The 12,722-nt window shown below is 42.4% G+C and overlaps 1 protein-coding gene across 13 annotated transcripts in view; it reads right to left on the bottom strand.

The window, feature by feature from the left end:
- The window catches only part of LOC109393460 (protocadherin gamma-C4), a 161,371-nt gene that overhangs the window by 25,216 nt on the left and 123,433 nt on the right, over positions 1–12,722 (bottom strand). The window contains exon 1 of one of the 13 annotated variants that reach the window (XM_019662727.1): positions 3,462–6,437. The exons of 11 other annotated variants lie outside the window; for them this stretch is intronic. In XM_019662727.1, the coding sequence (XP_019518272.1) occupies positions 3,462–5,891 (2,430 nt within the window). In that variant the 5' untranslated portion in view covers positions 5,892–6,437. Of the gene's footprint in view, positions 1–3,461; positions 6,438–12,722 lie in introns of those variants that run through there. One more of the 13 variants, XM_019662829.1, reaches the window with a different exon arrangement.

Below are 12,722 nucleotides of genomic sequence, written 5' to 3'. Positions count from 1 at the left end.
TGGTCTCAAAGGCAGGGATCTGCTTTCTGTGTTTTTACAAAAAAACAAACAAAAAACACCTAAACCTCCTCCCATAGGAATAATGAAGGTGTAAATCAGTCTGACCTACTAGGTGTTTATGCCAGGATTCACTTCAGTGAAGGACACCATCATCCACCCAGCTGCCTCAGTCGGAATGGGGGAGGGGAGGGTCACCTTTGACTCATTCCTCTCCCTGATTACCTATATCATGTCAGTCAACAAGTCCTGATGATTTTACTACAGTCGTCTCCTGCCATCTATCCTGCCACTGTGCTGGTTCAAGCATTTATCAATCTTCTCAAATATTGTAATAGCTTTCTAACTGTTCTCTTTGTCTCCAGTCTCAATATCCCCGATCCACCTCAGATTATGGCTTCCAGAATAATCTCTCCAAAACAAACAAAAAACCCTGAAGACATCATATGCACGTCAGCTCAAAATTCTGCAATGACTATCATCAATACAGGATAAAATAAAAACTCCTTGGCCTGACTTAAAGGTAATTCAAAATTTCACTCCCGCCTACTGGTTTCACTTTATTTCTTCCAAAGACTGTTTCACAAACATACTTTAAGGTTCAGCAGTAATGTCATATCATTATCCCTCTGCATGGGATTTCGTGCAAGGTCCCCTCCATGCTGTCCTTCCCCCTTTACTATTTAACAAACTATTATACTACTCAATCTTTAGTTCTAGCTCAAGCATCACCAACTCTATGTAGCCTTCCTGAATTCCTCAGGCTTGCTTAGGTGTTTCTTTTCCTTTCCTCCCATTGCTTCTTATAGTATCTTTTTTTTTTTTTGCATGTCTGTCTCCTATGGTACTCTGTGGACCATAATGGCAGGGACTGTATCTTTTAATCTTTTACAGTGGGATGCTCATAGGGATGAGCACATAGCAATGCTCAATAAATGGTGAATTATTGATATTATGTATCAGTTCAACTAATATTGAATACTTCCATTTTATATGAGTATTTTATGTTGAGTACAGACACTTTCTATGCATTACTTTTCACTCTCACAACAATTTTGAAAGGAGGTATTACCTTTATTTTATAGATGAGGACACTGGAGTTCAGGGAGGTTAAGAGACTTGTCTAAAGCTAAACAATTAGTATGTACAGTACTAGGGTTTCCCCACTCCCACCTCTGGTCTGGCTGGAAAGAAAGAAAGCCTTTTTCTATAACATCTTAATTGATTTTTCTATCAATTTGTCATCTCTATAACCATTACTGGTCCTTTACGGATGCCTGTAATATCCAAGAACTAGACCTCTTATAGGTCTCAATCCCTTATATTGGCAAGTTCATACCAAAACAAACGGGCATATAGTCTGTATTACTAGAATTGAAGCATCATAAAACCTTAATCCTACATATCCTTGACTTGACCTTTTTATGCCAACTATGTGATTCTCCCAGCTCTAGATTTTTAAAATAGCTTTACTGAGATATAATTCACCTACCATACAATTCATCCATTTAAACTGTACAACTCAATGGGGTTTTTTAAAAGGATATGCACATATAGTAAAACAATACAAGCCTCACCACATTCTAATTATAGCACATTTTTGTCAGCCCCCAAAGAGATCCCATGCCCATTGCCCAGCTCTTGATAGTAAAAGAATAGTTGCCTGATTGCTAGTGGTTTAGGAAGATTTTCTCTTTAGATGACTGAATTATCATCTTATGTCTTCCCTACAATGCTTTTCTAGAGCTATTCTATATAATGTTTTAAGGTTTGGAAATAACATCACAGGAGTTTTAGAAGTTCATCCTGGCCCAGTAAGGTTGGCTCCTGGTTCTATAGACACCAGAATAACACTTTGCTTCATAAAAATGCTAATTGATAGATTGGTAGGTTCTAGGGCAGTGGTTTTCAAACTTGTCTGCACATTGGAATTACTTTGGGATCTTTAAAAAATACTGATCCCTGTGTCCCACCCCCAGAGATTGTGCTTTAATTGGCTTGGGATGTGGCCTGGGCTTCAGAATTTTTAGAAGGTTCTTAGGTAATTGTAGTGTGCAACCAAGTTTGAGAACATTGTTCTAGGGAAAGTGCCAGCTGTTTTCCAGTGTGACCAGAAGAGTAGCACCTGCTTTTCTCTGGCTGTCATCCTTCCTTAGCCTCTACTTTGTCTTCTTTGGCTATCTCCAGATTTGCTCATTTCCGAGGTGTGTTTAAGATGTGGGGTGGGTAAACACTAATAAAAATCATAATAGTAATAGCTAAGAATTTTTTTAACACTTATGATACACCAAGCACTGTGCATACATATCGTGCACTAATCTTATAATACTGTTGTTGCTCCCTTTTTTCATATGAGAAACAGGCTTAGAAAGATTAACTTAGCCAAGGACTCATAGTTGTTAAGTGGTGGAGCCTCATGTGTATAACTGCCAAAGCCAAGGGTTGACAGCAATTATACACTTATTAGTAACAAAACTGTGACTCTCCTACTATCGGAAGTGTAAGTTTCACTCCAAGACAAAGGCCTTGCAGTCACCTACACACCATCCTGAATAAATGAACGCTTTACCTTTCTCAGGATATGAATTTAGCTACCTTGTACTTTATGTGTATATCTAAGAAAAAAAATGCTGGAAGGATAGGGAATTATTATACATGGGGGGGGGGTACAAAAAAACTTTCATTTTTTATTTTATGTTCTTTTGGATTATCTGGGTTTATTCTCAAAATAAAGGATTACTTTTACTTTTATAATTAATGGTGGTTACCTTCGGATTTGGAGATTATAGTTTTGATTTTTTTCTTTATACTTTTGTCTATTTTCTAAACGCACATACATCACTATTATAATGTAAAAATATTTTGTAAGTAATGCGCACATCATTTCCAGTAAGTAATGTTCTTGAAATAAAATTTAAAGGATGCCTAGAATTTTCTTTTTTCACAGAAAATCATCTAAGAATGAGGTACAGGATCTGTGTAGGCAAAGGAAAATTACCAGGAAACCATTAGTTTTAGTGCAGATGTGACAATCACTTGAAAGATGGATGAATGAATAGTTTTTATATTCCTAGCATCTGCCACTGGTTACAGATGTCCAGCAGCTTGCTCCCAATGCAAATAACACCAAGCTAAGACCTGAGTGCTGAGATCTTGGGTTATAGTTTAGTGGCCCCTTAGCAACACTGGCTAGTTGCTGTGGCAAGCAAGTGTTGAGGGTGTGAACTGGGTCCACAGATGAATCAATTAACTCCACATTGTGTGGGACCAAGAACCACGCTCCAGCTAGGCCATGCCCTTTGCAAAGGCACGGAGTTTGATCTAGGAAGGGCCAGGTGGAAATGTGGGTGCACCGTTAGGAAGGAAAACATCTTCACCACTAAAAAGCGGCTCCATACCTTTCTGAACACGGTGCAAGAATGAAAAAGCATTAATATCGACGCGGATGACCGGCTAACCCTTACCTGTCCGGGAGGGGAGCTCTCTGCACCCAACACCTGCCTATAGAACACCGGGTCACAGCTCCGCAGCGTGTTCTGGCGGCTGGCCAGAGGGCTGGCGACCCCAGGTTTCTTCAGCAGCGGGTCGCTGCGGCGCGAGTCAGTGGTGAGGTACACCTGATGGTAAAGGTGTGGTGGCACGAGGCCTCCCCGCACGGCGTCCGCGTGCAGAGAGGGCCCTGGTGTTCGGTACAAGGAGCTCACCGGGCCTCGGTATAGGTCCCTGGACTGTTTCCACTTGTAAACTTTGAATATGATCACTCCCAATACAGTGACTGCGAACCCCACAGAGACCAGGATTAGAGAGAGGAGTAGATAAAAGGTGAGATTTTTATTCTGCTCCCCAGGGGCAGAACCGGAGGGGAACTCGGCCCGGGTTTCTGGAGATTCCTCAGTCACTGACACAGTCAGGGTCGCGGTGGTGGACAGTGATGGCTCCCCATTGTCTTTGATCAAGACCGTGAGAGTTTGCCTGGGTGAATCTGTGTCCTGGACTGGGCGGGCAGTGCTGATTTGACCCGTGTGAAGCTCCACCGCAAAAAGGCTCTGGTTGGGGGCTCCCAAGAGGCTGTAGGAGAGCCAGGCGTTGTGCCCTGAATCCGGGTCCCAGCCTACCACCCGCGTAACCACGTGGCCGGCAGCGGTACCTCGGGGCAGCATCTCCACTGAGCTTCGGCCAGGCCGCGGGTATATGACCTGGGGGGCGTTGTCATTGTGATCAGTGACAAATATGTTCACGCTGATATTGGTGGTCAGGACCGGAGTGCCCCCGTCGCTGATATGAGCTGTTAATTCGAACTCCCGCCGATCCTCATAGTCCAGCGGCACTAAGGAAGACACGACGCCACTATCACGATTTATCGTGAAATAGCGACCCACTAACCCAGTTTCAGCTCCTTGCTCCAAGAGAAAGAAGGAAAGGCGAGCATTCTGAGGGGCGTCGGGGTCCCAGACACTTAGATTTAGTATTGGGACCCCGGGGAGGTTATTTTCCTCCACGTAAACGTCATAGGAAGATTGTGACGACTGTGGGGGGTTGTCGTTGATGTCGGACACTTGCACCCGCACTGTTGTAAGGGCCGAGAGGGAAGGGGTTCCTGCATCGCGAGCAGTGATGCTGAGGTTGTATTCTGGCACAGTCTCCCGGTCCAGGGCTGCGCTGGTTTTCAAAGTAAAGTAATTCTTGAGGGAAGAAGTAAGACTGAAGGGGAGACCAGGAGGAATGTCGCAAGTCACCAGCCCATTCTCCCCAGTATCCAGATCGCTCACACTGAGCAAAGCGATGACAGTTCCTAAAGGGGCATCCTCGGGGACTGGGCTGTACACGGAAGTGACTGTGATCTCCGGGGCATTGTCATTCACGTCCACAACCTCTACCAAAACTTTGCAATGTGCTCCTTCGGGATTGGCGCCCTTGTCTTTGGCCTGTATGTAAATCTCGTGGAGTTTCGTGTCTTCAAAGTCCAGCCGACCTTTGATTGTCAGCACTCCGGTTACAAGGTCTAAGGAGAAGAGTTCCCGCACGCCAGCGCGGTTGTGGCTGCCGAAGGAGTAAACGATTTCACCGTTGGGGCCTTCATCCAGATCGGTTGCGCGGACTTGCACCACGCGAGTGCCGGGGGGTGCATCCTCCAGGACGCGCGCCCGGTACAAGGACTGGTTGAAGGCTGGCGCATTGTCATTCGCGTCCAGCACAGTGATGCGGATAGGCAGGCTGGCGGAGCGAGCCGGGGTTCCTCCGTCTGAGGCTGTCAGCACCAACTGAAGACTCGGCTCTCGCTCCCGGTCCAGGGCGCGCTCCAGCACCAGCTCCGCGTACTTGGTACTGTCCTCTCGCGTCTGCACGCGAAGCGCAAAGTACTCATTTCGGCTCAGCTCGTAGGTTTGTAAAGAGTTGCTTCCCACATCGGGATCGTGCGCGCTCTCGAGCGGAAAGCGCGTGCCCGGCGCCACGGCCTCGCTAATCTCCAATTTCATTTCCCGGGTAGGGAAAGCGGGATTGTTGTCGTTGATATCCTGTATCACCACTTCCGCACTGAACAGCTCTAGCGGAGACTCCACTATCAACTCCAGAGTTACGGTGCAGGAGGGCAGTGTCCCACAAAGCTCCTCTCGATCCAGGCGGTCGTTCACAAACATCTCTCCGGTCTCCCGGTTCACCTCAAAGAATTTTCGGCTAGCTGCGGACACCACCCGGAGCCTGCGGGCTGACAGGCTGCCGAGATCCAAGCGAAGGTCCGTGACCACGTTGCCCACCACGAAACCCTTCTCTCTTTCCTCCAGGATCTCATAGCGAATGACGGCGGAAGCCTTGTGCAAGGCGCCAAGCAAAAGCAAAACTCCCACCACTCTCCCGGTGCTTACCAGTCCGCTCCTCCAGGCCTCTGGGACCATCTCACTCAAAGACAATTCCTCTTAGCAGGTCCGGATCGTCCCGGCGTTTTCGTTGAGAAACTTTCAGCGGGTTAGCGCTTGGGCGCTGGGCTCCGAGTCGGACATGGCTTTCTGGATGCCGTTGATTTGCTCGCCGGCTGTTCAGTCTCTGCCTCATCCCGGGGCGCCGAGAGGGGACGGGCCGGGGCAGATCTCCAGCCTCTTCATTGGCCGACAGCGGCACGCAGAGTCCCAGCCAATAACTGCACGAAGAATGCGCTAGCGCGCGGCTCTCTGAGCCGGACAAGCGCTTAGCGCCAGGAACTTCACTTTCCTTTGGCTTCCTTCCAGACTTTGCGGCCAAAGCGCCTTGGCAGTATCCATACATCGGAAACCTACCTTAGCCTGGAAAGCCAATTGCAGGGAGATGAAGCTCGCCGCCTGCAAGTCTTCAAGCCAAACCAAGGCCTATTAAACATTTTAATGGCTGTCTTTAATCGCAAGAAGGGGGATCAAACCAAACCGAAAACGATACAACGTTGTCTGGAAAAACACCAACAAATTTGGCTTGTTGGAGGACTGGGTAAAACCCATCTATCCGGACTCTACTCGTAAGGAGGCATTTAGCATTTCTGTGGCAATGTTAATAATTTCCGTTTTGTCTCTTAACCCGATGAGACTGTGGAATTCCCTATCACTTCTTCAGTAAAGAAAATCAACAGGAACTACTATCTGTTTGCTTTAACTCTGTTTTATGAAATGTAAAATTTCAATTCAGATTTCTTTTGAAACTGGATGTTATTTAGCTCTCCTTTTGTAGCCAGGGAGCAATGTGAAATTTCCTACCCTGTTTTTCCCAGCGAGCATAATAATCTCAATCATAGAGCATAATCTCAAATGTTTCCCTTTACTTGATCAATGTGTTTCCCAAGATCTTGGGTTCATATGCCACAACGAGAAGTTGCATTGCTTAAAAAATAAGGATAGCACATCCCCCTCCTGCCCCCCCAAAAAGGTGGTGGTGGGGGAACCAAGCCTCTTTACCACCTGGAACTTATAAAATGACTGCGATATAGCTGCAAAGCTCCATAAAGTATTAGAGAAATACAAAGCCTTTACCCACAGAATAAAGAGCCTCAAGTTTTCTGTATTTAGGATTGTAGTCACTAAACAAACAAAATTAGCAATGATTAGAATAATGAATAAGAGAGTCAGGTATGAAATAAGTCAGAGCTGAGTTGTACATCCTTGGACAAGTTGAAACCATCCTCTAAAGTTTCTTCCTGGGTTCCAATCTATTAAATGAATAAGGCAGGTAAAACGCCTGGCACTGAGTAAGTCTCAATTAGTGATGCAAATCACCCAGTTAGATATTAGAGGCAAAGTTTCAGAGCCTCACAAAGTATTTCTGTATAATTGTCATGGACATTACTTTGTCTACAGTCCTTTCTGAAATGTAACTGAATCTTGAGGCAGGAAGGTAGGCAGACAGGATAGATAGGTAGATAAGAAGTAAGTATATATAGGCTATTTATTGAATACATGAAAAGCCATATTTGACCTGTTTCTCCGTGTCCTCAATAATTTAATTCATCTCTTAAAACCCCCAGTTTTAAATACAGTAAAACCTTGGATTGTGAGTAACATGGTTTGCAAGTGTTCCGCAAGACGAGCAAACATTTCTAATACATTTAAACTTGGTAAACGAGTGATGTCTTGCCATATAAGTAGTTTGTTTCAAGAACGAATTATGCTCACAAACCAAGGTATTACTGTACTCAAGTGTGACAATTGGCCAGACCACAAGAAGGCTGATAGGTATTAAAAGCTAGAATATATTTAGAATTTAGAATATAGCCCAGTCACTTGCTACGTAAAGTATGAGCCAAGCACCAGTGGCCTAGGCATCACCTGGGAGTTTGTTAGACATGGCAGAAATGTCCCCATTCCAGGACTACCAAAACAGCATTTTCATTAACGAAATACCTGGGTAATTTGAATTCACATTAAAGTTTGAGAAGCACTGAGCTAGTGGGTTATTCAGAGATACACTGATTTATCAATCATTTTTTCCATTCACCACCACCTATTTGACAGTATGTCTTTTGAAGGCTAGCTTTTAAAAGTTGAAGTAGTTTTCCCATTCATAATAAAGCCTATAGTTTTCCTACAATCTCTTCATAAGCCAACAGCACCCTCTTGGATCCATTCTCCACAGTAGCCAGAACGATCTTAACATTTTACTTGGATCATACAATTCTCCAGCTCAAAACTCCTCAGTAGCATCTCACTGCTCTTGAAATAAAATACCAAGTCCTTTGCATAGTATCCAAGTTCTCATGTCTTCTCCATCCCTTGATTTCCATAATGCTGCTTTCAGTGTGGTCATCAGCCAAGCTCTTATGTGCCCCAGGGCCTTCACACAGGCTGTTCCTCTCCTTGGAGAGCGTCTTTACCTTCCCTCCCTTTGCTTTGTAAATTTCTACAAATCTTTCAGGTCTCAATTTAAATGTTATTTCCTAACAGAGGTCCTCTATTTAGCCCCAGTTAAAACTGAAGCCTTTGTTATGCTCTCTCAGAGCACCTTATATTTACCTTTGTTAAACCTAGCACAATTTCAAATTTTATACTTATTTTTTGTTTAAGCATAATGTCTGCCTCTTCCACAAAAAAAAGAAAAAAAAATAGCTGCAGGTCAGAGACCATGCATATATGTATTTTGATGACCACTTGTACCCCTGGTGGCTACTATAGTGGGTACTTAATGCTTCCCCCCTCCCCCAGCTTTATTGCAGTATAACTGACAAATAAAATTGTATACATTTAAGGTGTACAACATGACAATTTACTACATGTATATGTTGTGAAATGATTATCACAATATAGGTAGTTAACACATCCATTACCTCACCTAGTTGCCATGTGTGTATGGAGAGAACATTTAAAATCTATCCTCTCAGCTAATTTCAAATACACACTACAGTATGGTTAACTATAGTACATTAGATTCCCAGAATTTATTCATCTTATACTTGAACATGTGTACCCTTTAACCAACATCTCACTATAGTTAATGCTTATTAATACAGCAATCTTCATGCTAACAGCATAGTAATCATACAATGCACTACGGATTATATACATTCATTTATGCGCATCCATTTTCCTAGGAGTAAGCATTTTTGGAAGATACAGTCACTCTTTCAAGCTACCAGTGGGCCTAATGAAACTCTTTCTTTTTTTTTTTTTGAAGATTTTTATTGGGGAATTGAAGGGATGGGAACAATGCTGGGGAATTGGGGGAAGGGGAACAGACAAGTTGCTGTCATTTTGTTCTTCAGTCTAGTTGTGGAGGACGTTGCTTCACTGGCCCAAGCTGGCACCATCACTGCGCTCTTCCTGGGCGAGGCAGATCAGTCGCCGGCTTCTGGACTGCCGCTCATGCTGGCATGAGGGCCGCTCACGCTGTCTGCTGGCTACACACGGTAGCCCATGGCAACCCACTGCCACAGGGGCTGCAGCCTGCGCCGTCGCCGGCGACTCACGGCAGCCCAGCTCCAGGTTGAGCTGTTGTTCAGCATCTTAGCTGTGGAGGGCAGTGTCACTGGCCCTCATATGTGGGATCCGAACCCAGGCCCTCTGGCGTCCCAAGCCGGTTCTTAACCATCGCGCCACTCGGCCAGCCCAATGTTTTGAATATTTTGATTTGAAAAGATTATCTATGGGGCCGGCCGAGTGGCGTGTTGGTTAAGAACTGGCTTGGGATGCCAGGGGACCCCGGTTCGGATCCCACATATGAGGATCAGTGACACTGTCCTCTACAGCTAAGATGGTGAACAACAGCTCAACCTGGAGCTGGGCTGCCAAGGGTCCCCAGCGACCCTGTAGGCTGCAGCCCCTGCTGCAGTGGGTTGCCATGGGCTACCATGTGTAGCCAGCAGCCAGCGTGAGCGGCCGTCCAGAAGCTGGAAACTGATCTGCCTCACCCGAGAAGAGTGCAATGATGGTGCCAACTTGGGCCAGTGAAGTAACGTCCTCCACAACTAGACTGAAGAACAAAACGACAGCAACTTGTCTGTTCCCTTTCCCCAAATTCCCCAGCACTGTTCTCATCCCCCATTTCCCCAATAAAAATCTTTAAAAAAAAAGATTATCTATGAATCTTAAAAATAAGTTGTATAAAAACTCCATTCTATCTACCCTTAGAACAAGAAGAAATTATCTCATCAAAATATTTTGGTACTATAAACAGTGATTTCAGAAGTCAAAAGAAAAAAAGAGATGTAGTCTCTCTCCTCCCGTTTGAGTGCTATTCTCTCCTAGTCTTGATCACATTAGTATTCTCTTATTATTATATCACAAAGTTTAAATATGTCAGGAAACTACCTTCGAAAGATTACTAAATTTGTCTACCTGAAAATCTCCCAAGAAACCTAAATGCTTCTTAGAGATATAGAATTTGTTCATTTTATTCCCCAGCATGCTGTTATTATATTGTTATCGCTTCTCACCAAATGGGTAGCTTTATATGACTGAATTGTTTTTTTTTCTGATGAAGTAACTCACCACAACATATAATGATAACTTTTAGTGAGAAAGAAGTGTGGCTTTCTGATCATTAAAGCCTCTGGCAATATAGAAGTTCAGCATATGATAAAGATGCTATTTCAAATCACTGGCTGGGGCAAAGATCAAGTTTTTAATAAATGTCATTGTGACAACTGGATAGCCACTTAGGAAAAAAATGATAAAATTAGTCCCATACCTCAGCACACACAAGAATAAAGTCTATGTAGATCAGGGATCTAAATGTAAAACCCAAAAACCAACAAGTCCTAGAAGAAAATTGATGTATTTTTCTCTAACCCAAGTGTGGGGCAAGGCTTTCTAACTATGACTCCAAATTTAAATGCAATACAAGAAAAGAATGATTCATTTGATTACATAAAAATAAAGGGGGAAAAAGGTTGCACTGCAAAAAATACCATAAACAAAGGTGAAAGTCAAATGAAATGTAAAAAAATATATATTTGCAACGTGTACCTTGGACAAAGAACTAATATCTTTAAATATAAAATAATTTTTTAAAATCTTAGGACAAAACACTTAAAAAATCTAATAGAAAAATGAACATATAAGACATGGACAGACAATTTTAAAGAAGAGATAAACTGGCTCTTAAACATATGAGAAGGTATTTATCATCAATCATAATAAGAGAAATCCTAGTTAAAGCTATTTTGAGATTTTTTTACTGAGCTGATTGGCAATTTTTTAATTTTTTATTTTGTTTATTCAATGTTTTATTTTTTTATGTTGATTATTTATTGCTGTAAGATTCCTAGATATTTTGGGCAAAACAAGGTACTAAAGAAAGCTTGTGGTAAAGCATTCTTATTATGATTGAGATTCAAAAGCTTTAAAAATAAATCTTTAGAGCTTTGAAGTCAGTCATCCTCGGGTAAACAGAAGTGAAGGGTGGTTTGTTTGGGTTTTTAAAAATTAAATTTACTGGGGTGACATTGGTTAGTAAAATTATATAGGTTTCAAATATATATATTTCTAGAATACATCATCTATATAATGCATTGTGTGTTCACTACTAGAGTCAGCTCCCCTTCCATCACCATATATTTGATCCCTTTTCCCTCAGCTATCACCCCTCTCCCCCCTTACCCTCTGGTAACCACTAAACTGTTGTCTGTGTCTATGAGTTTTTGTTTCTTTGTTTGTCTTGTTCCTTTGTTGCTTTCAGTTTTATATCCCACGTATGAGTGAAGTCATATGGTTCTTAACTTTTTCTGTCTGACTTATTTTGCTTAGCATAATAATCTCAAGATCCATTCACATTGTCACAAATAGTAGTATTTCATCTTTTCTTATGGCAGAGTAGTATTCCATTGGGTATATATATATATATCACAACTTCTTTATCCAATCATCTTTGGACACTTTGGTTGTTTCTATGTCTTAGCCACTGTAAATAATGCTGCAGTGTACATCGGGGTACATATCTATTTATGGATAATTGTTTTCAGATTTTTTTGGGTAGATACCCAAAAAAGGGATTGCTGGGTCACACGGTAATTTTATTATTAATTTTTTGAGGAAACTTCTTACTGTTTTCCATAGTGGCTGTACCAATTTACTTTCCCACCAACAGTGTATGAGGGTTCCTTTTCCTCCACAGCCTCTCCAACACTTGTTATTACTTGTCTTGTTCATGGTAGTCATTCTAACAGGTATGAGGTGGTATCTCATTGGATTTTGATTTGCATTTCCGTAACAGATAGCAAAGTTGAGCATTTTGTCATATATCTGTTGGTCGTTTGTATGTCTTCTTGGGAGAAACATCTGTTGCGGTCCTCTGCCCATTTTTTAGTTGGATTGTTTGTCTTTTTTGATGTTTGGTTGAATGAGTTCTTTATATATTTTGGATATTAGCCCCTTATCAGAAGCTTTGTTTGCAAATATCTTCTCTGATTCGATTGGTTGCCTCTTTGTTTTGTTGGTGATTTCTTTTGCTGTGCAGAAGCTTTTTGGTTTGACATAGTCCCATTCATTAATTTTGCTTTTCTTTCCCTTGCCTTTGAGGTCAAATTCATAAAATCTTTTTTGAACCCAAGATCTATACCTATGTTTTCTTCTATGTAGTTTATTGTTTCAGGTTTTATGTTTAGGGTTTTTTTTATCCATTTTGAGTTAATTTTGGTACATGGTGACCGATAGCAGTCTAGTTTCATACTTTTGCACGTGGCTTTCCAATTTTCCCAGCACCATTTATTGAAGAGGCTTTCTTTTCTCCATTGTATGTTTTTGGCTCCTTTGTTGAAAATTATCTGTATATATATA

Source organism: Hipposideros armiger, unplaced genomic scaffold (genome assembly GCF_001890085.2).
Source record: "Hipposideros armiger isolate ML-2016 unplaced genomic scaffold, ASM189008v1 scaffold_11, whole genome shotgun sequence".
NCBI classification, from domain to species: domain Eukaryota; kingdom Metazoa; phylum Chordata; class Mammalia; order Chiroptera; family Hipposideridae; genus Hipposideros; species Hipposideros armiger.
Note: the sequence above shows the minus strand (reverse complement) of the source record. Positions and strands in the feature narration are given on the sequence as shown.